This window comes from Bufo bufo, chromosome 2, assembly GCF_905171765.1.
Source record: "Bufo bufo chromosome 2, aBufBuf1.1, whole genome shotgun sequence".
NCBI lineage: Eukaryota > Metazoa > Chordata > Amphibia > Anura > Bufonidae > Bufo > Bufo bufo.
In genome coordinates this window covers 211,439,557-211,461,556 of record NC_053390.1, presented here as the reverse complement: position 1 = coordinate 211,461,556, position 22,000 = coordinate 211,439,557, and the positions used below count along the sequence as shown (strand labels likewise).

Below are 22,000 nucleotides of genomic sequence, written 5' to 3'. Positions count from 1 at the left end.
TAGGGTGGCCAGACGTCCGGTTTTATGCCGGATCGTCCAGTTTTTAGACTCCTGGTCCTCCGTCCGGCCAGAAGTCCTCCTTTTCTGAGATTATTGGCAGAATGGCAAACGGCAGGTACTGGCACTTTAAGTAACCCTACAAAAAAAAAAAAAAAAATCGGCCTGCACTCACATTTCAATTTGTCACATCCCACAGACAGTGCGCACTGCGCACTGACATCACACGCTGCCTGCTTCGCACCACTAAGTTACTCTCACGCAGCAGAAGCACACAACAGGTTAGAGCAGCTTGTCGGAACTCCAGTCTCTGTCCACCTCCTCTCATGTTGTCTAGACAGTAGTCTTGTGTTGAGCCGCCTGCCGCCTGGAGGTGAATTTTATTATAGTCCTGTGAGTAACTCCTTCCTGTCCTTCTCCTGCAGTCAAACAGCTCCTCAGGTTGGAGCTTCTTCACTTGTGTACTGCGGTTGTGTCATTCATATAAATGCAGGAGGAGCTGCTGGTGGTGACTCTCAAATTCTCAATCAGCACCTGGTTGGTTGCTCACCTGGTTGCATTGATTCGTTTAGACCCTCAGCATCTTCCTCAGACAAGTAGCTGCTGCGTTAACACCTGGTTGCTATGCAATAATGCATCGTTTAGACCCTCAGCATCTTCCTCAGACAAGTAGCTGCGTTTAACACAGGTAATTGTCTCAGGAATATGCTGAGGGTCTAAATGATGCATTATTGCATAGCAACCAGGTGCTGATTGAGAGTCTATCTAAGGCTGCATGCACGTGACAGTGACTAATGGCCGTGCGTAACGCCCGTCACACGGCTATTTTTAGCACCAATGAAAGTGTATGGGGCTATTCACATGGCCACTCTTTTTAACGGCCAGTGAATAGCGTCCGTCCAAAAATAGGACATGTCCTATTTTTGTCTGTTTCCACGGCCATGCGGACCCTATTGAAATCAATGGGACCGTTTTTTTACGATAAACAGGAGTGCACCCGTCTAACAGCCGTTAAAAACGGGTACACTTTAATTAGGAGTTAAAAAAATTGTCCCCCATTGTTTAAATAATGCCCCCATAGTGTCCCGCAGCAAAAAAAATATATAAAACTCACCTCATCCACTTGCTTGCGGTGCAGCAGTCTCTTTCTTCATTGAGCAGGACCTGCGATGTGCATGGTGATGTAACCACATGGGAGCGCGCAGTGACATCATTGCGCACATTTGCAGATCCTGTTCAGTGAAGATAGAAGAGACTGCTGCAGCGCGAGCAAGTGGATGATGTGATATATTTTTTTTTTGTAAAATCAACAAAACAAAAACAGCGGTGGGCCATTATGGGGGCATTATTTAAGATGGGGCATTAAAAAATAATTACTACACTATGAGGGACATAATTTAAGATGGGGACCTACATTGGGGGCATTATTAAAGAAGATGTATAACTTATACCAGCTGTACATATATAATTATATACAGGAGATGCCCAGGTTATACCGGCATGGTCCATATCACTATATACAAGAAGATGTATAACTTATACCAGCTGTATAATGTAGTATCTTGCATGGTGTAATATTGAACTATTGTGTGCCACTGTCCCCGATACGATGTCCTCCTTTTCAGGGTTTGATGTCCTCATTTTTGGGGTTCTGCAAGTGGCCACCCTCGCCCGCATAGGCCGCCTCGCTGAGGTTGCCTGGCGGCCACCCCGCAACCCTTTAGTAGGACCGAACCGTGCCGACTGTCAGATGATGACAGGGCCGGCGCGCAAGGAGAAATCTCCCAGGCCGGCCCTTTACAGAACTCACCAGGACAGTGACAGCTGACAGATCAGGTCAGGTGACAGGTCAGCTGTGCACGCCGTGCTGCGTCGTCACATCAGACTCCTCCCCTGGGGCCTAGGCCATGCCGTAAAGTGAAAGACCGTGGCGGCTGCTGCGCGCTGGAAGTTTAAAATTCTTCCTGCGTGGAGTCAGGGGTGCTGCCAGCGGTGAGTCGCGTTCAGCAGCCTTCAGTGTACTGCCCAGAAAACAACTCATAGGCGGTAAGTAAATCAGCATTGGCTCACCTCACCTATTATACTGTATACTGTATAATTTATACATGTCATTCAGGAGCATGGAAAAGTTGGGTGATGATTTTTTTTCACCTAGCTTTTCCATGCTCCTGAATTGCATATCTGCTTATAGGCATATATATCTTTATAATAGCTGAGCCTGATCTATTATAAACAGATATGCCATTCAGGAGCATGGAAAAGCTAAGTGAGAAATAGTCACCTAGCTCTTCAATGCTCCTGAGTGGTATATCTGCTTATAATAGATCAGGTATTATAAACAGATATGCCTATAGGCAGATTTGCCACTCAGGAGCATAGAAAAGCTAGGTGACTATTTCTCACCTAGCTTTTCCATGCTCCTGAATGGCAGGTCTGCATATAATAGCTTGGCTATTATAAACATGTATGCATATAAGCAGATATGCCATTCAGGAGCATGGAAAAGCTAGGTGACTATTTCTTGCCTACCTATCTTTTCCAAGCTCCTCAATGGCATATCTGCTTATAATAGATTAGCTTTTATAAACACATATGCCATTCAGGAGCATGAAAAAGCTAGACGTGAATAGCTTTTTCATGCTCCTGAATGACATATCCAGCAGCACTAGTTAACTCCTTGGGGGGTGGCTATACATAATATAGCCATCTATATAGATGGCTGTATATTTAAACTGTGGCCAGAGATGTACACTTAGGCTAAGTTCACACAGCAGATTTTTCACACGCAAACCCGTGCGTAAATCTGCTTCAAAATTACGCATGAACTTTAGTCCAATAGACTTGAATGGGATTACGCAGACCCGTTCACACTTCAAAATTTATGCATGCGTATTTTCACATGTGTAATTTTGCGTAAATTCACACTTTATTTGTGCTATAAAAAGTTGCTCTGCGTTGCGTTTTCATTTTCTATAAAAAGGCCCATTAAAATCTTCTGCACCAGGCCCATGATGCTCTTAATCCGGCCCTGGCTGTGAATGTAATTAGTTACGCAAGTGGTGTGGAGGAGAGCATCCAAGTATTAACTACAGTAAATGCCCACATTAATCTGAAAACAATCTATGATACACTACTGCAAGAATAGGAGAGTCTAAAAGCCTGGTCTCAAATCAATGCCTACTCCGTGCCCATAATAGTCTGCATACTAAACCTATGGCACACTAATGCAAGAATATGTGACAGTAGTCCCATAGGTCAGGCATGCTCAACCTGCAGCCCTCCATCTGTTGCAAAACTACAACTCCCAGCATGCCCAAACAGCCTACAGCAGGGCATTGTGGGAGTTGTAGTTTTACAACAGCTGGAGAGCCGCAGGTTGAGCATGCCTGCCATAGGTAATTACAGCCAATAGATGAGAGGAAGAAAATGCTTAACTGTACAAAGACAGCTAAACATGAATGTATCAGGATCATAACAGATAAAGCCCCCGGACCTATGTTCTTCAATAAAGCAGGTATAAATGCTCCATTCAGTCAGGCCTTTTGGCTTTTCTGTATTCAGACAGAAGATCCATTCTATTTCTTTTCTCAAAAGCCTAGTGTCCAAAACTCCTCCTCTGGGCAATGGGGGTGTCTTTGTTATTTCTGATATCATTGAGGTGTTCTTTCACTCTGCGTCTAAGTTCTCGTATGGTCTTGCCAATGTATTGGAGACCACAGACACATGTTGCTAGATAGATAACCCCTGTGGTCTTGCAATTGGTGAAGGTCCTGATGTAGTATGTCTTTTTTGTAGATGTGCTTGTAAAAGTTTTAACCACCTTAAATGGACCCACATGCCAGGCAGCCACTACATCTACATGTTCCTTTGATAGTCGTTGATAACCATGTACTGGAATACTGGGGTTTCAGGAAGCTGTGGACTAATTTTCCAGAACCCATGACAGAACCAGAGAGAGATCTGTCCTCAAAGCTGAACAGGTAGCTTTAACCTCCCAACAGTCACGTTAAAATAGGAAAAACTATCCCAAAAATTTTACTTTTTTATTGTAGATTTTTAATACGTGTCTATAGTAAATCTGGTTGGCTTACAACTCAGGGGGGACTATTGCATTTTTAAACCCTTAGTGACATAATTCATTTTAGCCTTAAAGGGGTATTCCCATCACAGACCATGGGGGAATATTGCTAGGATATGCCCCCATTGTCTGATAGGTGCAGGTCCCACCTCTGGGACCCGCACCTATACCGAGAATGAGGGAGATTGGTGGGTGGAGGCCACCCACTCCCATTCATTTCTACGGGGCTGACGAAAATAGCTGAGCTAGCGCTCGGCTATTTTTGGCGGTTCATAGAGATAAATGGGGGGCAGCTGCGCACGCACAATGCGCCCTCCGCCACCTTCCCAGCTCCATTCTCAGTGTAGGTCCCAGACATGTTACAGGCACCTATCAGGCAATGGGGGCATATCCTAGCAATATGCCCCCATTGTCTATGATGGGAATATCACTGTAAGGACCAAAAATATTTCCCCCCCTTTGTGTTCCAGCAGTCATAACTTTTTAATTTCTTTTTCAGATTTTTTTTTTAAAGGGGTTGTCTAATAATAGACAATGGGGGCATTTCGCTAGTGCGGGTCCCAGTTTAAACAAACTGCAGAACTCCTTTAAGGCCTTGCAACTAGAAAAGCTGTTCTCATCTGCTTTGCCCTGATAAGAGCTATTTGCAGATGTGAAGCTGGCTTAGTTATTTTCCTAGCTTTTCTACATAAGCCTGTTTAATAAAAGGCTGGAAAACATCTCGGCCAATCCACTGAAAATACTATAAAAATAGCATTCATATGGCTGCAGTCTACTTCTTACTGTTCACTATAACAGTTAATTGCTGTGCAGTTGGGAGTAGTTATACTTATAGCTTCTGGATGTCCCAATTCATCTCAATGGGGAGGCTATTCACCTGGGGATACATAATCTGTATAGCAAAAAAAAAAAAAAAAACCCTCTAGCTATTCGTTTTCACTATTTTAGCATAACTTCAGATAAACCAGACAGACCTCCAAAGTAACATTCAACAAGACAAGTGAGACTTACAGAATTACAGCACACAATAAAGCTTACAACTCTCTCAATGAAACATGGTAGCTCAAGAAAAATTTGCTTTACTTGGTTGACTTGCCTTGTAGGGTACTCTTTGGGGTTCTCTTTATTATTAGGGGGACCAAAAAATATGCATGAGTATTGAATGACATGACACTACTCTTGGTTTTTGGAAAAGTAGTTTCAAATCACATATCTTAATTCTTCTGACATTAGATAGCATATCCCCTCTTTTCTTTTTTCAGGCAAGTTAAGTTTGCATACACTTTCTGGGAAAGATATTCAAATTAATCTTTTCTTTGCTAATCGTTTCTCATGCCAGTAGAATTAAAATATGCAATTTGTATATACTCTTCCTAGAAACCAAGAGTAGTGTTGTCTGGCATACAATAATCATGCATATTTTTTGGGTCTCCCTAACGATAAAGAGCACCCCAAAGAGTACCCCACAGGCTGGTCAACAAGACAAGTTTCTCTTGAGACATTCTGATTCTCTTGTCCTACTAGAAGGATAACTAGCTTGCATGTTTCATTGAGAGAGTTGTAAGCTTTGTAGGATGTCATAATTCTCTTGTCACTTTCAGTTGAATGTTGGAGGTCTCTCTGGTTCATTTATAGTTAATCCAAAATGATGAATTAAAATTGCTAAAGGTGTTTTCTGTTTTTGCTACACTGATGACATATCCTGATGATATTCCTTTAAATAGGAAGAGGCCATCCCATTGAAGTGAGAAAGGAGGAGCTACAATTATACCTTTTGCCACACAGCAAGTGGGTAAACAGTAAAGAGAACACAGCACCAATGTGAGCACTGCATTATTTTCACACAGTAGATTGACAGAGGTGCCTGCCTTTTAAACATGAATATCTAGCAAAGGTATAGAAAATAGCTAAGCCAGCCTCACATCTGCAAGAAGCTCTTTCAGGACAAAACCATTTATCAGAGTAAAGCAAATGAGAACAGTTTTTCAAGTTGCAAGTCCTTAGAGGGAACCTCTGGATGTGTACTATTATGGAGACTGGTTGATATATGTGATGACTATTGTAGGCTAGACAACGCTCCACTTGATTTCTGGGGAAAATATATGCAAATTATCATGTCTGACATCCGCTGGCATCAGATAGGTTTAGGAAAGCTAACCTGAATAGGTTTCCCAGAAACCCAGAGGGCCATCACCTGGCCTACAATATTGCGTACATGTAATAGGCATACAAGGGGCTTTCACTATAATGACAAAGAGAACCCCTTAGAAAACACATCTATATAGTTAAGGACTACAAATTTGTATACTAGGCTTGCTCTCTCTATAAATCTATTCTTGCCCAAACCAAATTATTAAAAAATTTGGCGAAGTTTAAACGAACTGAATGTTGCCTGGTTCACTCATCTGTAGCCCCAGAGAATGAATTGAAGAGGAGATAAACCCTTTGCAGGGACAACCGCCTGTAAATTCTTACTCAAGGAAGTAATAAAGAAAGGTAAGCAGAGGAAACCCAAGACCAACAAGAGGACCGACTTACTGTAAAAGAGTCTACCACCAACTTAATTATTCAGAGGTGGACAAGAAGAATATGAATGAAACAAAACCTATACAGCTGGGATAAGAACCTTTGAATGGATAAATAGACCTTACACCAGAAATAATCTCCGTGAGAAATCTACATGGATGCCTCATCTTGTTCTTATGAAAATAATGAGAACAGTCTTAAGAGAATATCTAGAATTTATATTGATACAGGATGACCATTACTGAAAATACTTGATGGGGAAGAGACTTTAATCCATCCACTAACCCCTTCAGTGCAGACTACGCTGCAGGCCAGATTCTTGGATCCAAGGTCTGCTGGTGTGTTATATCCCTGTAGGCCACACACTTGTGCTGTGATCCCCATCAATTAACCCCTCAGATGCGGCACCTGAGGAGTTAATTGCCGCGCCCTGTCATAGATATCAGGTGCCGGGTATGTGAAACTACCGACGGCACCCGCAACCTACACTTGTATTAACAGGTAAATTATCATCATTGGTAGCGCAGTGGCCACAGCCCCTGCCCTCTTCGCTCTCTTCTTATTGGTGGCAACGGCAGCACAGTGGGGAGGGAGGGAGAGACTGCCTGCTTCTCCACTGTGCTGCTGAGGAGAACATGGCGCACGTTGAGAACGTGGCGTGCCATGTTCTCTAACTGATACTAGGCTGTGCAGTAGCGCAGCCTAGTACTGGGATGTAGCAAATCCCGGTATCTGATCGATCCAGGTCTAAAAGTATGGATTGGGTATCGAGACTTCGATACCTGGTGCAACCCTAAAGGCCACTCTAAACAGCAAAAGAAGAAACAACCAACAAAACGAGGTAGCCACAGCAAGCCTTCCAGATACTGAGATTCTGCTATGCATGAAGACCCAAACCCAGCACAAAAGGTAAATGCAGCCAGCTAACCAGGCACAAAGGTAGAGGGTAGCCAGCCACAAATGCAGAAGCAGACTGCCAAGCAGGAAATGTGCAGAAGTAATTTGTAATGCAGGTATTGATACAGAAGCAGCCAGCCAAGCAGGACTAGAGAAGGCACAAGGGCCACGAGGCCGCAAGCCAGGCACAGGGGCCACGTGGTCTCAAGCCAGATACAGAGGCCAAAATAAAGATACGCAAACTGCAAGACTATCCCCCACTATGGAAGACTCAATGTCACGGCGGAGAGTGGGGGAAACCCCCCGCCGTGCGATGTTAAAGGGATAATGGGAAGCTGCTAGGCCAGGACAACAGAATCAGGGAGCAGGTCACCTCCTAAAGCATCCCTAACTCTGACCCGGACTAACCGTATGAGCCAACCCAGACGGAAGGAGGGCTTATATTCAAGAACCTCTGGTCCCTACTAGCCCTCAGGAAATCCCTGGACTAGGAGCAGGGTAAGATGACCTGTTCCTCCTAGACCCGGACGAACAGGAGTCTAAACTGGCCAAGCTGCAAGGAAAGGGAAACATATACAACATATGGATATGGCAGGTGAGTGAAACCACTTCCACACCTACCTGCCACAGACACACAGACTGGAACCCGTGCTCAAATGCTGAAGTCCACACCAAACACAAAGGGAGACAGCACACAAACATTAAAACAAACAGGAACCAGATCCATAGCTGCAATAAGGTAAAACACCACACAAACATAAGCTTAACATCAGTACATGTTTTATGACCACAAGGGTGGCCCTCACTGGACAGATGGTATAAGACCAGGAGGATGACTCCAGCATAAGGCATGGCTGGAGTACCCCTCAGCTACAGGGATCCAGCAGAGGCTAAATAGCTTAAGTAGCCACACCCACACAGACAAACTAGTAAAGGAGTTAACCCTTCCAACACCAGACAAGGTAAGTGTCACTTAACGGGGAAATGTACACATAACATGAATCCTGTGCTCACCAAACATAGACAGTGAACACATACATACCAATGTTGCTAGAAGCCTTGACAGCGAGCCGCCTAGCAACCAGCTCAGGCTGCTACACTGCCAAACATAATTATGTTGCCAGCGGCAACCACACGTGAGACAAACATGCAAACTGTCCTAACCTGCGGTAGACAACAAGCAGACCGCTGACAACTGCATGCGACACAAAGAGTCACGACCATAGGCCGTGACACTCCCACCCTCAAAGCCCCCCCACCAAAAAAAAGGGGAAACTATTGAGGAAAGCAAAAACAGGGATGGGAGAAGGGAAAAAATAGCAGAATCTCCCAGGGACTGCTGCCAGCCCCTGGAGCAACACACAAGAACCAGGGCACCGACTGCCAGCCCCTGGAGCAACACACAGGAACCAGGGCGCCAGCAAACAAACAGCCCGGAGAGACCGCACTGAACACTGCGTCCACTCTCAGCCACGGTTCCCACCAAGTCGCTGCCAGCATGCATCCTCCACCAGCATACACCTAAGCCAGTCCAACAAGGACTGCAGCCAGCCACATCGACACAAGCGAGAGAACCACTGAGACATGGATGAGGGGAGACCGAAGCACAAGTGCCAGTTCACACACACTGCAACCACTGTTACAGAGAACTGCACTGTAACAGGGTTCCCCTTTCACCCTCCCTCCGGAGGATAAGCATGTGCGCCAGAAAACAGCAGACAACACATGCTGCGCCCTCTTCCGAAGGCAGAGACACTCCCACCTCTCAAAGCCCCCCCCCAACCACAAAAGGGGAAGGTTGGTGGGGCACAACAAACAATGGGATGGGGGGAGGGGAATGACAAAGTAAGGGGGCACCAATACAGACAACGATGAGAATCGAATGGCGGTGAAAAGCCACTCACCGCACCGTTAACGGTGAAACCCCCAAAACGCTCTCCCTCCGGAGAACGCACATGCACCCCATCAACAGATGGCGATACATGCTGCACCCTCTTTCGAAGGTATCACAGTAAGGAGCCATTGTGGTCATACTGTCACGGCGGAGAGTGGTCTTATACCATCTGTCCAGTGAGGGCCACCCTTGTGGTCATAAAACATTTTACCTTATTGCAGCTATGGATCTGGTTCCTGTGTGTTTAATGTTTGTGTGCTGTCTCCCTTTGTGTTTGGTGTGGACTTCAGCATTTGAGCACGGGTTCCAGTCTGTGTGTGACTGCATGCGACACAAAGAGTCACGACCATAGGCCGTGACACTCAAGCATTCACTGCAGATATGACTTCATTCCATCATTAAGGTGCTCCTTGCTTCACGGATCTGGAGGCTGCATGCTCCAGACTTCTCTGTCCGGAGGACGGGAAACCCCTAAAGAAGGAAGTGGGTGTTCCCTTCCTTTACAGCTATGGGAGTGGATCACTTTCTCTCTGGTGCTGTCAAGAGTGACAGGGAAATATAAAATTAAAAGGGATTCTGTCAGGAGTTTTGATCATGCTCACCCGCTGACATTAGTAACAGGCTGAGGATTGGAGTACAAACATATCTTCTGTGAGGCGGAATTTCAATGCAAAATGTTCTCTGCATTAAGATGCTTTGCTGCCCCTCTCCTCTGCTCTAGTGACAGCTGTGTCAACCAGAAACCAGGAGACCACTACAGATGTCACTCAGAGCGGGGTGGGGCTGTGAAGCGACTCAATGCAGAAATAATTTCATATTGAATCTCCGGCCTGAGCATTGGCAAGAGCAGTATCTAGCAGATTAAAACATCATATTCACACTACTCCTGGTGAGAAAAACTCCACGAAAGGTATGTTTGTACTGTTCTCACTAGCCCCTTCTTGGTCGAAACTGCTGACAGCCTCCCCAAAAAATGATGATTACACTTACCGGTAATCAGATTTTCCAGACCCCACAACAGAGAGATGGCTCTGCCTCCCAGGACAGGAAACCTGCAGCATAAAAAGGTGGAGCCTTTCTCCCACCTCAGTGAGTTTACAGAGCATGAGAGGGACTCCAACCTAAGTTAGTTTATACATCTCTTCTGTTATTTTTATTTTTTGCTACTCCCTGTGCAATCCGACAGACACCATCACCATAGGAAGGGGGGGGAACCACAGAGAGAGATTACAGAGAAAAACACCTTCCTTAAGGGTGGGAAACCACTTCCAAAACTTTCTTACCAAAGAGAAAATCAGAGACAGAATTAAGCTGCAGCCTATAGTGACAGTAGAAAGTAGAGAGAGAAGACCACGTGGCCGTCTTACATATTTGCTCAATGGATACATTAACCCACTCCGCCCAAGAAGTAGACCTGCTACCCTGAGGAATTGTTGATGAGCCGGATGAATGGGTATGTGACGATAAGCATCTTTTAAAGTCTATGACTGCCATAAAACATCTGGGAAACAGAAGATAAACCGCTGATTTCACCGTCTCCATCTTGAATTTCCTGAATAGTAGGAATTTGTTCAGTTGTTTCAAAATTTAAAATTGTGCGAAAAGAATTGTCCGGCTTTTTTTTTTTTTTTACTAAAAACATGGTTGAGTAGAATCCTTTTACTTGTTCTGCCGCTGGAATCGGAACTAATACTCGTTTGTTTAACAATTTTTATTACTTCTATCTCCATCTCTGGAGATCCTCTTGTGAAAACGAATTTTTGCGGTGGATTTTTCTAAAATTCCAGCTTTAGCCCTTCTCTTAAAAGGTTTTTTACCCAATCTCCTGCCACCTTCTCCCAGGCGGGAAGGAAATACTTCAACCTTCCTCCCACCGTGCTTCTGGAGTCTTTGTTTAGATTGTTTACCTGGCTGGGAAGAAGAACCCCCGAACATGAAACCTTTGCTTCTTGCAACTCTAGATATGGGATTCTGGTCTTTATCACCCAACTGCCTTCTACTCTGAAATCTGGAAGATGTACGAAAGGGGCGTCTAAATCTTTTGAAGGGAGCAAAGGAGGATTCTTGAGAAAACCCGGGAAATCTCTTTTTCCTATCCGCTGCCTTCTCCAAGAGCGAGTCTAGTTCTGAACCAATTAGAAACTGACCCTGACAAGGAATACTACACAATCTTTGTTTAGAGAATAAGTCCGCCCCTCTCCAATTCACCAACCACAGAGCTCAGCGGGCAGAATTGGAGAGGGAAGAAGCTCTAGCCGCCAGCTTAACCACATCTACAGACGCATCGGTGATTAAATCAACCACCTTTTGGAAGGTGGACAAGGAAGCTAGGATCTGTTCTCTTGGACATTTCTCTTTAATTTGACATTCTAGTCTCTCTAACCAAACGGCCATGGATCTAGCTGTAACCATGGCAGCAATATTAGGTCTGAAAGTGGAGGCTGCCGCCTCCCAAATGTTTCTAAGGCAAGCATCAATCTTTTTATCCACCGGAATCTGCAACCTTACTTGTGAAGCCGCCCAACGCTACACCAGAATGCTTCCGGCATCCTGCTCCTTTTAAATGATATTAATTCCTCCGGACCTCACCCGGAAGAACATCAATTGGAACGCACGTCCCAGAAGTGACGTCTGTTCTCGCGATGCCTCCTCCTCCAGGCGTACGGAAGACCCGATCCACGCTTGATCCCGGCATGCTGCGGTATTATCTCCGTCCAAAATTCCGGAACACTTGTCGGAATGCCGGATCTGGCATTTTTTCCCATTGACATGCATTAATGCCGGATCCGGCACCAAGTGTTCCGGCAAAACAGATCCGGCATTGCGGTCTGCGTTTTTTCAGATGACACCGGAGAGACGGATCCGGCATTTCAATGCATTTGTCATACGGATCAGGATCCTGATCCGTCTGACAAATGCCATCAGTTTGCATGCGTTTTGACGGATCCGGCACGCAGTTCCGGCGATGGAAGCTTTTCCTCCTATTACATTATCCGTCTTTCATGGTTGGAGTAATTGCTTTAACATGGTCTACTGCGACTACTTTCATTTGTTCCTTGTCACATGGCATCCCGTTCCATGGGTGACACGGTACCTACAATCGCCTTATCCCCGTCATAGGTGGTATTTTGGCACTACTGCTGGATACTGTGACTGCTTCACACTAACCCCTTCCTCAGGTAGTCTTAGTTCGGATTGGTGTCTGGTGCCTAAGTCTTCCAGTTCCAGTAGTTCTAACAGGCCGTTGGCATACTTCATACGTTTCCTCGTGCCTTGAGTCCCTGTGAGGGGAAATCTCATTTGGTTGATTGTCATTGGCACGCCCTGTGTCCACACTCCTTCCGTAGGTGGAACATCTGCTCTGATTGCCAGGTTTCTTCCTTCTCAGGTGGAGTGTTGCACTAGCACCAAATTCTTGGTGGCTATTGCTGTTGTCCTCATTTTCAGGTGGAGTCTCTCCTCTGACCCTAGAGGCCATAGTTGTTGCTATCGCCTCACCCCTGTGAGGCAGTCTTTGAGCTGCCTATAGATATTCTGACTACTCCGGTTCCGTGGCTACTACTGTGTGAAATTTTTGCGTTTATCCTTCAACTGCGGCTTACATGACGCATGGGCGGGGGACACTACATTTATGGCTTTTTCCACATCCCCTTCGTCCATGTGGAGTATCGGCCCTGGTATTCCGGCGGTATCTACACAGCATTCCTTCTTCAAGGCATGGTGCCTTCTCGCTAGTTGTAATCGGGTCTACATTTCCTTCTTCCACAGGGGGCACTTTGCTTATGTTCTGCCATGACACACTGCGGCTGAGGGGGTTTTCTCACTACTGGAGGGCATTAGTACATTTTCTCTACCTGGTATAACCTACCGATTTCTATGGCGCTGGCTTAGTGCCTTGTTCCCTTTACATGTACCACATTGCCTCTACAATCTACTACGGTGACAGCATCAGTGTTCCCTCCGTGTGGTGTTTGGATATGCACTTATTCAGTTTGCATATGTGAGTTGTCTGCATGGCTCCACTCATCGGGTCGAGCGGTCGTACTGCCCTAGTTGTCACCCCTAAGTGTTGGTTTTCTACTAAGCTGCATCGGCTGCTTCTACTTCTCCCCTTCCGCAGGGTGAGTAGTTGCGCTCAACCACATACTATTACTACCTGCTCGGCCAGTGTTCAAAGCCACTGGGTTCTCGTATGCCCTCTTTCTGCTGTGGAATGCCTGCGCGGGTGGTGTTGGTTATGTTACCAGTTTTTTTTATGGGGCTTTGTGGTGTTCGGGGTCCACACTCCCTTTCTGGAGCAGTATTTTTCCTATCTTTGGTTCCTGTCTGCAGCTTCCAATTAGGTCTGCCAGTTCAGGCAGCCTTCCATGGAGTATCAGACAGCTTCTCTCCTCTCTTGATCTGGAATTTAAGGTCCTCCTCTACATGCCTCTGCTTACCATATTGGCGTTTTCCTGGGAGAACATTTTTATGACGAAACCCCCTTGGACGCAGGTCTGAAGGGGACGTTTTTGATCCCGGAGGACACTCTTTCCATGTCCGGTTACTCCCCAATTTTTTTTGTCAGTTTCACTGCCTTGTTCCCTTGGGGTTTCCTCACTCCCTCAAGATGTTTTTCTTGTGGTCCATTCTCATGCCTGACTTCCAGGTTCTCTAGCCCTGACTTGTTAGTCATGGTCCCGCTGGAGTGTTCTTCTCTTCTGGCAGTCCGGTATGGTGTGTGGGGCCTTTGCCTTCAGACATCCCTACTTCTTCCCCCATAGGGGGCAAGTTTTGTCACATCTGCAGTTCTTTGGCCCTTGATATCCAGACGCCATTTTCAGTTCGTCTTCTTCCAATCAGTATTCTACTGAGTTTTTTTTTTCCTGGGGTTTTGATCCATGGGCATCACTCCTAAGCAGTCTTCTGTATCCAGGCTACGTATTTCTCTCTTGTATCTTCCGCAATCGCTCCGTTGCTTCTGGTGACTGACTTGTCTTCATTCTTGTCCATCTTGTGGATATTCTCTGTGCTCTTCACTTCTTCTGAAGTCTCCTAAGCCGTTATATTCCCTGAGCTGTTCTTTCTTCTGCCCAGCCGGAGCCTCTGCGTATTCAGCCGCTCTATGGCTGGCCTTCCGGGGAATGGGTCTTCATGTCCCTTTTTAGGGTTCCTGGTGTCCCTTTCCCCCTCATTTCTGTGCGGGGTCTTATGACCGGCCTTGGATTCATTCTGTTCTTGTTCCCTTCCCATGGTACTGCTCTTTAACGTCCTATGGTCTTCACAAAAAATGCAGATCGGATGCGGTCCAAAAATACGGCCGTGTGAATAGGGCCTTATTCTTGGACTCAACCAACTAGATAAATCCTCTCTCGTACTACTGGTTGAGCAGAATGGTATTTTTGGATATGATTTATTGACATAGTGCCAACGTATTCTGCAGTACTTTATTGTGCGCCCCATAAAGTTATAAAGGACCTTCAGGGGACCTTTTGACATTACTTTTTTATATATATATATATATATATATATATATATATATATATATATATATATATATATATATATATATATATAGAAGAAAAATCCAGCGGGAGCACCACCAGGAGTCGGGTGCAAAATCCACAGAGGCAGCGGCAGTACCCCAACAATATGGCTTAAAAAAGATAGGACTGCACTCCAGATAAAGTGAAAAATCAGTGGAGCTTTATTCACCCATAACTTTGGCAACTTAGCGACGTTTCGGCTCACAAGAGCCTTCTTCTGGAAGAAGGCTCTTGTGAGCCGAAACGTCGCTAAGTTGCCAAAGTTATGGGTGAATAAAGCTCCACTGATTTTTCACTTTATCTGGAGTGCAGTCCTATCTTTTTTAAGATATATATATATATATATATATATATATATATATATATATTTATTGCCGATTTCCGCTGTAACTAGGACTGACATATTAGCTCCACACTGCAAGGACACAGCCCCTGAATGCACTGGAGAGCTGACCTGGCTCTGCTAAGGCCCAGAAACTCTTAACAGCTACACAGGGACTGCAGCAGTAAGGGAAAGTCCACATCACCGTTATTTTTCCGTTCTTTTGATCCGCCAGAAGAAAAGAAAAATAAAGAAAAAAAGGATCCTGTAAGAAAAATAAAAGGGTCCTGAGCATCAGTTATGCACATGTGGAATCCATTTAAGCCATTTCCATCAGAGATCCGTTATTTAGACTGAAAAAAAGTGTTCTGTATGTATGTGAACTTGCCTTTGAGGCCTTATTAACTACTTAATCTGTGTGGCGAAACAAACCTCGCCACTGGGTTTCGGAGGGGCCTGGCTACCAGCCTCTTGCCTCAGGATTATGGCCCATACTAACTTTAAAGAAGCAGACAGACAGGCCGCACAGCTTAAATCTGTCTTTGCAATTGTATGTTGTTATGTGAGGGTACCCAGATAGCTAATTTTATTGTATTTGTGTATTCTGAGTGCCATTCACCTAATGATATGCACTCAGACTTGAGCTATCTGGGAATATGTTAAATGTCTGTGTTGGCTGGGAGGGTGTGACATTGTGTGTTTGGGTGGGGATTCCTGTCCTGTTGTTCCCACATGTGTATTGGCGATTTCCCTTTGTCCTGAGAGATAATTGAATTGCTCTTCGGGTGTCTCCAGGGCAGAGAGGAGGAAACCATGATTCATTGTGGGGATGTGTTGTATCCTGAGTGCTACGTGTCTGTCCTGTGTCACAGTCCTCCTTCTGGTCCCCTAGGGGCGTGTCCACCAGATGGGGACCTGCATAAATACGGGCGGGTAGCCCTCAATAAAGTGTTCCTGTTTTATCCTTCATCATGTTGAGGCTGATGTTTGGGTAACTGATCGACGCTGGGGATTGCTATACGCTGAAGATTTGCTATACTCCCCTTGCTATAACTACTAGCTCTTTTAAGAGCTGTTCCTGCTCTCTGGTTTTAGGAGAGGTTCACCCACTGGAGCCTGGAGCCTTGTCGTAGGTCCAGGGTGGGTGGGAAACGGTGAGACCTCAACCAAGCTTCGGCGGTTCGTGGGGTCTGCAGTGCGTACGGTGTCAAGTGGAGTGCTTGGAGTCCTCGGAAAGCACTAGGAGCACCTATCAACGGAGGTACCTGGTCGGGGTGCTAGGAGATCCGTTACATTTGGTGGCAAGCAGTGGGATGGCGTCCTAGTGTGAGGAGAAGCAGCTCGGAGACACAGTTCGTGGATTTACTAAATTGAGGGCAACGCTAGTATCCATACAGCGCCCCTGGCTACAGCAGGATGGAATCGGCTAGTCTTCGGACAGCGTTCTATGACGAGGAGGAGGAGGCAGCCGCAGACTACAGGGATGCAGACAGAAAGGAAGTCTGGTATGATGCCCTGGAAAATGCCCAGCGGCGGCGAGGTGAGAGTCTCCCCAGTTATGAGCAGCGGCTACAGAAGCGTGTGGCGATGCGGATGGGTCTCTTGGGAGAGCAGCCTCTGGATGACTGGGTAACAGAGCTCCAGAACCTGGTATGTAAGGAGCTTTGGCTAGAGGACGCTTACCAGGCCCTAAGGTGGCATGTCATTCAACATTCCCCCTGGATGGCTGAGCACGACAGACCCGAGGGTGAGGAGTTTGATGGACCGGGGTTACTATGGGATGCCTTGGAGGAGGACATTGATCTTGGCAGCACGGAGGAGTCTAGGTTTTGGGATATCTACGACTACCGGATGGGCATGCATGTTTATGCTGACGGAAGGAAGGTGAGCAAAGACATGACCCACCTGGTAACAAGGGAGTGGGAGCTGGAGCAGACCTACCAACACCTGCTCAGCTCCATTAATCCCCAACCTACTCGACAAGCAGAGCCAGATCTGCCCCACTACAACTGGGAAGACTTGCCGGCGATACCCCCTGCTTCCCTACCAACTCCCAAAGTAGGGAACTTCATAGACTGGTTCTGGGAAGACCTCCCGATGGCAGGTGGAGATGGGACCGAGGTCTCTCCACCGGCCCTACAGAGATGCTGGACGGCCGGTTCAGATCCCCCACCAACCCTGCAGGAATGCCAGGAGGAGGAGGTAAGCGATTCCTCCTCTCCACAGCCGATCTGCAACAAGGTCCTGGGGATAGGATTCCCTGACCACATCCCAGTAGAAGAGCTGGCATCTGGGTAGAGCACAGTCAGCCTCTCCCCTCCCCTATCCTCTCCTCCAGAGCCGGACATCCCACAGGCTACCCCAGCGGAAATGCTGGCATCTGGGCCGAGCGCAGTTGGCCTCTGCCCTCCTCTATCCTCTTCTCCAGAGGCTGACTTTCCACAGGCTACCCCAGCGGAAGCGCTGGCATCTGGGCAGAGCGCAGTCAGCCTCTGCCCTCCTCTATCCTCTTCTCCAGAGGCTGACTTTCCACAGGCTACCCCAGCGGAAGCGCTGGCATCTGGGCAGAGCGCAGTCGGCCTCTGCCCTCCCCTATCCTCTTCTCCAGAGCCGGACTTCCCACAGGCTACCCCAGCGGAAGAGCTGGCATCGGGGCAGAGCGCAGTCGGCCTCTGCCCACCAAGTACCTACAGCTCCAAGCTAGAGAGCAACAAGGAAGCAAGGAGTAGCAGATGCCCCCTCAACAGCTGGGGACATACAGAACAGAGCCAGGCCCCAAAATTCAACAGGTCCAGTATTGGGTTGTGGGTGGACTGCCAGACTAACTCAGATACCGACCGGCATGAGGTCAGGTATCTGGTTAGTCTTCCCTGAGAGGGGGAGATGTGTGGCGAAACCAACCTCGCCACTGGGTTTCGGAGGGGCCTGGCTACCAGCCTCTTGCCTCAGGATTATGGCCCATACTAACTTTAAAGGAGCAGACAGACCGGTCGCACAGCTTAAATCTGTCTTTGCAATTGAATTTTGTTATGTGAGGGTACCCAGATAGCTAATTTTATTGTATTTGTGTATTCTGAGTGCCATTCACCTAATGATATGCACTCAGACTTGAGCTATCTGGGAATATGTTAAATGTCTGTTTGCTGTGGGGGTGTGACATTGTGTGTTTGGGTGGCGATTCCTGTCCTGTTGTATCCACATGTGTATTGGCGATTTACCTTTGCCCTGAGAGATAATTGAATTACTCCTCGGGTGTCTCCAGGGCAGAGAGGAGAAAACCATGATGCATTGTGGGGATGTATTGTGTCTGTGTATTCTGAATTGCTGCATATCTGTCCTGTGTCACAGTCTTCATTCTGGTCCCCTAGGGGCGTGTCCACCAGATGGGGACCTGCATAAATACGGGCGGGTAGCCCTCAATAAAGTGTTCCTGTTTTACCCTTTATCATGTTGAGGCTGATGTTTGGGTAACTGATCGACGCGGGGGATTGCTATACGCTGGGAGATTTGCTATACTCCCCTGGCTATAACTACTAGCTCTTTTAAGAGCTGTTCCTGCTCTCTGGTTTTAGGAGAGGTTCACCCACTGGAGCCTTGTCGTATGTCCAGGGTGGGTAGGAGACGGTGAGACCTCAACCAAGCTTCGGCGGTTCGTGGGGTCTGCAGTGCATACGGTGTCAAGTGGAGTGCTTGGAGTCCTCGGAAAGCACTAGGAGCACCTATCAACGGAGGTACCCGGTCGGGGTGCTAGGAGATCAGTTACAATCTGTATAAATAGCGCTTTGACCACCTGTATATTTTGAGATATTCGGCAGTCCACATGTATGCACATTCTATCAGATGTCTAAAGTAAGTGTAAGAGCGTGAACAGCCTGTCTCAAAGGCAAAAAATAATAATTATAAAAAACTTCCATGGAAATGTCCCCTGTAATGGTCCTATTCGGTGTTGTGCAGTTGCCAGCTCCCTCAGCTGCCTCCCCTGTTGTCACATTTAAACTGTGCCCACATCATAAAAGGTTTGCTTTCTTGGAGCATTTGGTGTGCTTACTTTGTCTTGTATAAATGCATAATGCCATGAACTATTTCCACAGAAGGGTTCCCACTGAAGAAAGTGATCTGTTCAGGTAGCTGTTTGGAAGGAGAGTCTGGAGCAGTTGGACTAGGAGTTGAAGAAGGGTCATCTGATTTTTCTGTACTAGAGACCGTCTGGGCATCTGAAATAAATAAAAAACTGCATAAATACATTGCTTTTAGCTAGTTGTATTAATCTTTAAAAGGGGCTGTCTGCTTTTTTCTTTCCTATTCAAGTGAATAGGACTGAGCAGTCCCATTGACGTGAACGGGGCGGCATAGTTGTAACTGCACCTCTCACTGCTGCAGTTGTGACAGCGAGCAGGAAACAGAAGAAAAGGCAGCGCTAGTACGAGCGCTGCCATCTCTTGAAAAGCTAATCTGATCACCTATCCTGAAACCCCTTTGAAACCCCTTTAATGGTCATATCTTCACATCTTTGCAACAACATTTTTTTATTGTCCTAAAAAATACAGCAACTGTACAATGGGCGTAAAACTTTAAAATTTCCCAACGTTTTGTTTCTACAGCTCTTTAGTGGACTAAGCTTCCCCCTGGTAACAGACACCAAACAAACTAAGTACAGGCTAAGGCTACATTCACACGACCATATGAAATTGCGGAATGGATGCGGACTCATTTCTTGCGGAATGGATGCAGATTCATTTCTATGGGGCTGCAAAAGATGCGGACAGCCACATCCGTATGTCACGGCTGAGAATGGGGAAAATCCTCAGCCGTGCGCTGCTCATGAGCTGTAGACCTACTCGGCCAGGAGAACAGGATAGGGAGCAGGTCACCTCCTACAGCGTCCCTACCCTGACCCTAACTCCTAACTGCATGGGCCGACCTTAAAGGTAGGAGGACCCATGCGCAGGAACCTCGGATCCCTAACTCACCCTCCGTCCGGTCCCTGCGCTAGGAGTCAGGGTAAGACGACCTACTCCTCCTAGGCACGGAGGAGCAGGAGTCTCAATGGCCAAGCTGTTGGGAAAAGGGGAACTCATACAGCCTTACGGGAATGACAGGCGAACTATTAGTTCCACCAACCTGTCACAGCCTTGCTGACTGGATCCCTGCGCAAACAGAAATCCAGAACCGTAAGCTGCACCAAACACATAGAAAGATCCCAACAGTACATAACATACAACATCAACACACAGCAGACATAAACATAAGGACAATATCTTTATGACCACAGTGGTGGCTCTCACTGGCAGATAGTAACACAGGAGGCTGCTCCAGCAAGCATGGCTGAAACAACCCACAGAGCCATGATAACAGTGAGGCTTTATAGGCCAAGAAGCCACACCCCACAGTCGGACACACCCAGTGACACACACACACACACACACACTGGGAAGGGAGTTAACACTTCCAGCACCACAGAAGGGAAAAACACCACTAAAAGGGAAGTGCACACAATACATAAAACACAGTGTACACCATACACACACACACCTAACATAAAGGTTGCTAGGTGTAACCGCATGCCAAAGCAGCAAGCTGCCTAGCACCGCTCAGGCTGCTTAGCTGACAATGCTGAACACAACTAGTTGCCCGCGGCAACCACAAGTGAGGCCACTAACAGCGACCCTCACCTGTGGTTGAACACACAAACTAAATACGCAGGCAACCCATGCGGTAAAGAGTCACGGACATAGCCATGGCCGTGACACCGTAGTTCCGTGCCGCAGCTCCGCAAAAAAAAATAGAACATGTCCTATTCTTGTCCACAATTGCGGACAAGAATAGGCATTTTCTAGAATAGCAGTGACATCTGCGGTCCGCAAATTGCGGAACACACATGGGCCGGTATCCGTGTGAATGTAGCCTTATTCTGCAGTCATATTTCCTTTGATCTATCTCTCCATAATGTATTTCTCTCTAACTTATTGCCAGCGCAAAGTAGAGGACAAATGGAAGAAAGTACGAGACTATAAAAGATTGTAGGTTAACACTGCACAGAATCTTTTTTTGCCAAGGAGTCTGCTAAAGAGCTGTAGGGAAATGTTTAATTAAAAGGGACACTGAGTTTGCATATGATTTTTTTATATTAACTCCAATGAGCAGTGTGTGCTTAGATGTGAACAGAGCCTTAGAATGGGAATGTGCAAAATGGATGAATGAATGGATGTTGCAGAGCAAACAGTGGTGAGACTAAGTGATCAAATAATTTACCCTTATCAATATATTTAAAAGATATTAAGGAGAAGGCCACATAAGGCTGAGTTCACATCACCGTTATTTTTCTGTTCTTCCGATCCGCCAGAAGAACAGAAAAATAAAATAAAAATAAAAATGGACCCCGAGCACCAATTATGCACATTTGGCATCCATTTGAGCCATTTCCGTTTGAGATCTGTTAGACGGGAAAAATCCTGTATGCAGGATGCCAAATGTGCAGAACTGATGGGCAGGATCTGTTTTGTTCGCCCTCCACAAGCATGCAGACTTGGATTGGCCAGAGTAAGTGAATGGCAGACACCACTTATTCAGTGTTGGGTAATGGAGGAGTTCAGACATAACCTGCTGTCTCCAGTGCATTCTTGCAAGAGAACAACCTGCCTTTTTCCAGACTTAGGCTACATGCACACGAACGTTGTTTGTTTCCGTGTCCGTTCAGGTTTTTGTTTGCGGATAGGATGCAGACCCTTATTTCAACGGGTCCGCAAAATATGAGGACAGCA

At 46.5% G+C, this 22,000-nt stretch overlaps 2 protein-coding genes across 2 annotated transcripts in view; one reads left to right on the top strand and one right to left on the bottom strand.

Moving 5' to 3' along the window:
• The window catches only part of ACAD10 (acyl-CoA dehydrogenase family member 10), a 139,115-nt gene that overhangs the window by 11,426 nt on the left and 105,689 nt on the right, over positions 1-22,000 (top strand). The window lies entirely within an intron of this gene.
• Positions 1-22,000, bottom strand: part of LOC120988571 (BRCA1 associated protein) — a 73,861-nt gene that overhangs the window by 45,085 nt on the left and 6,776 nt on the right. Inside the window, exon 3 of the mRNA XM_040416106.1 lies at positions 19,288-19,453. Coding sequence (XP_040272040.1) covers positions 19,288-19,453 — 166 coding nt within the window. The remainder of the gene's footprint in view (positions 1-19,287; positions 19,454-22,000) is intronic.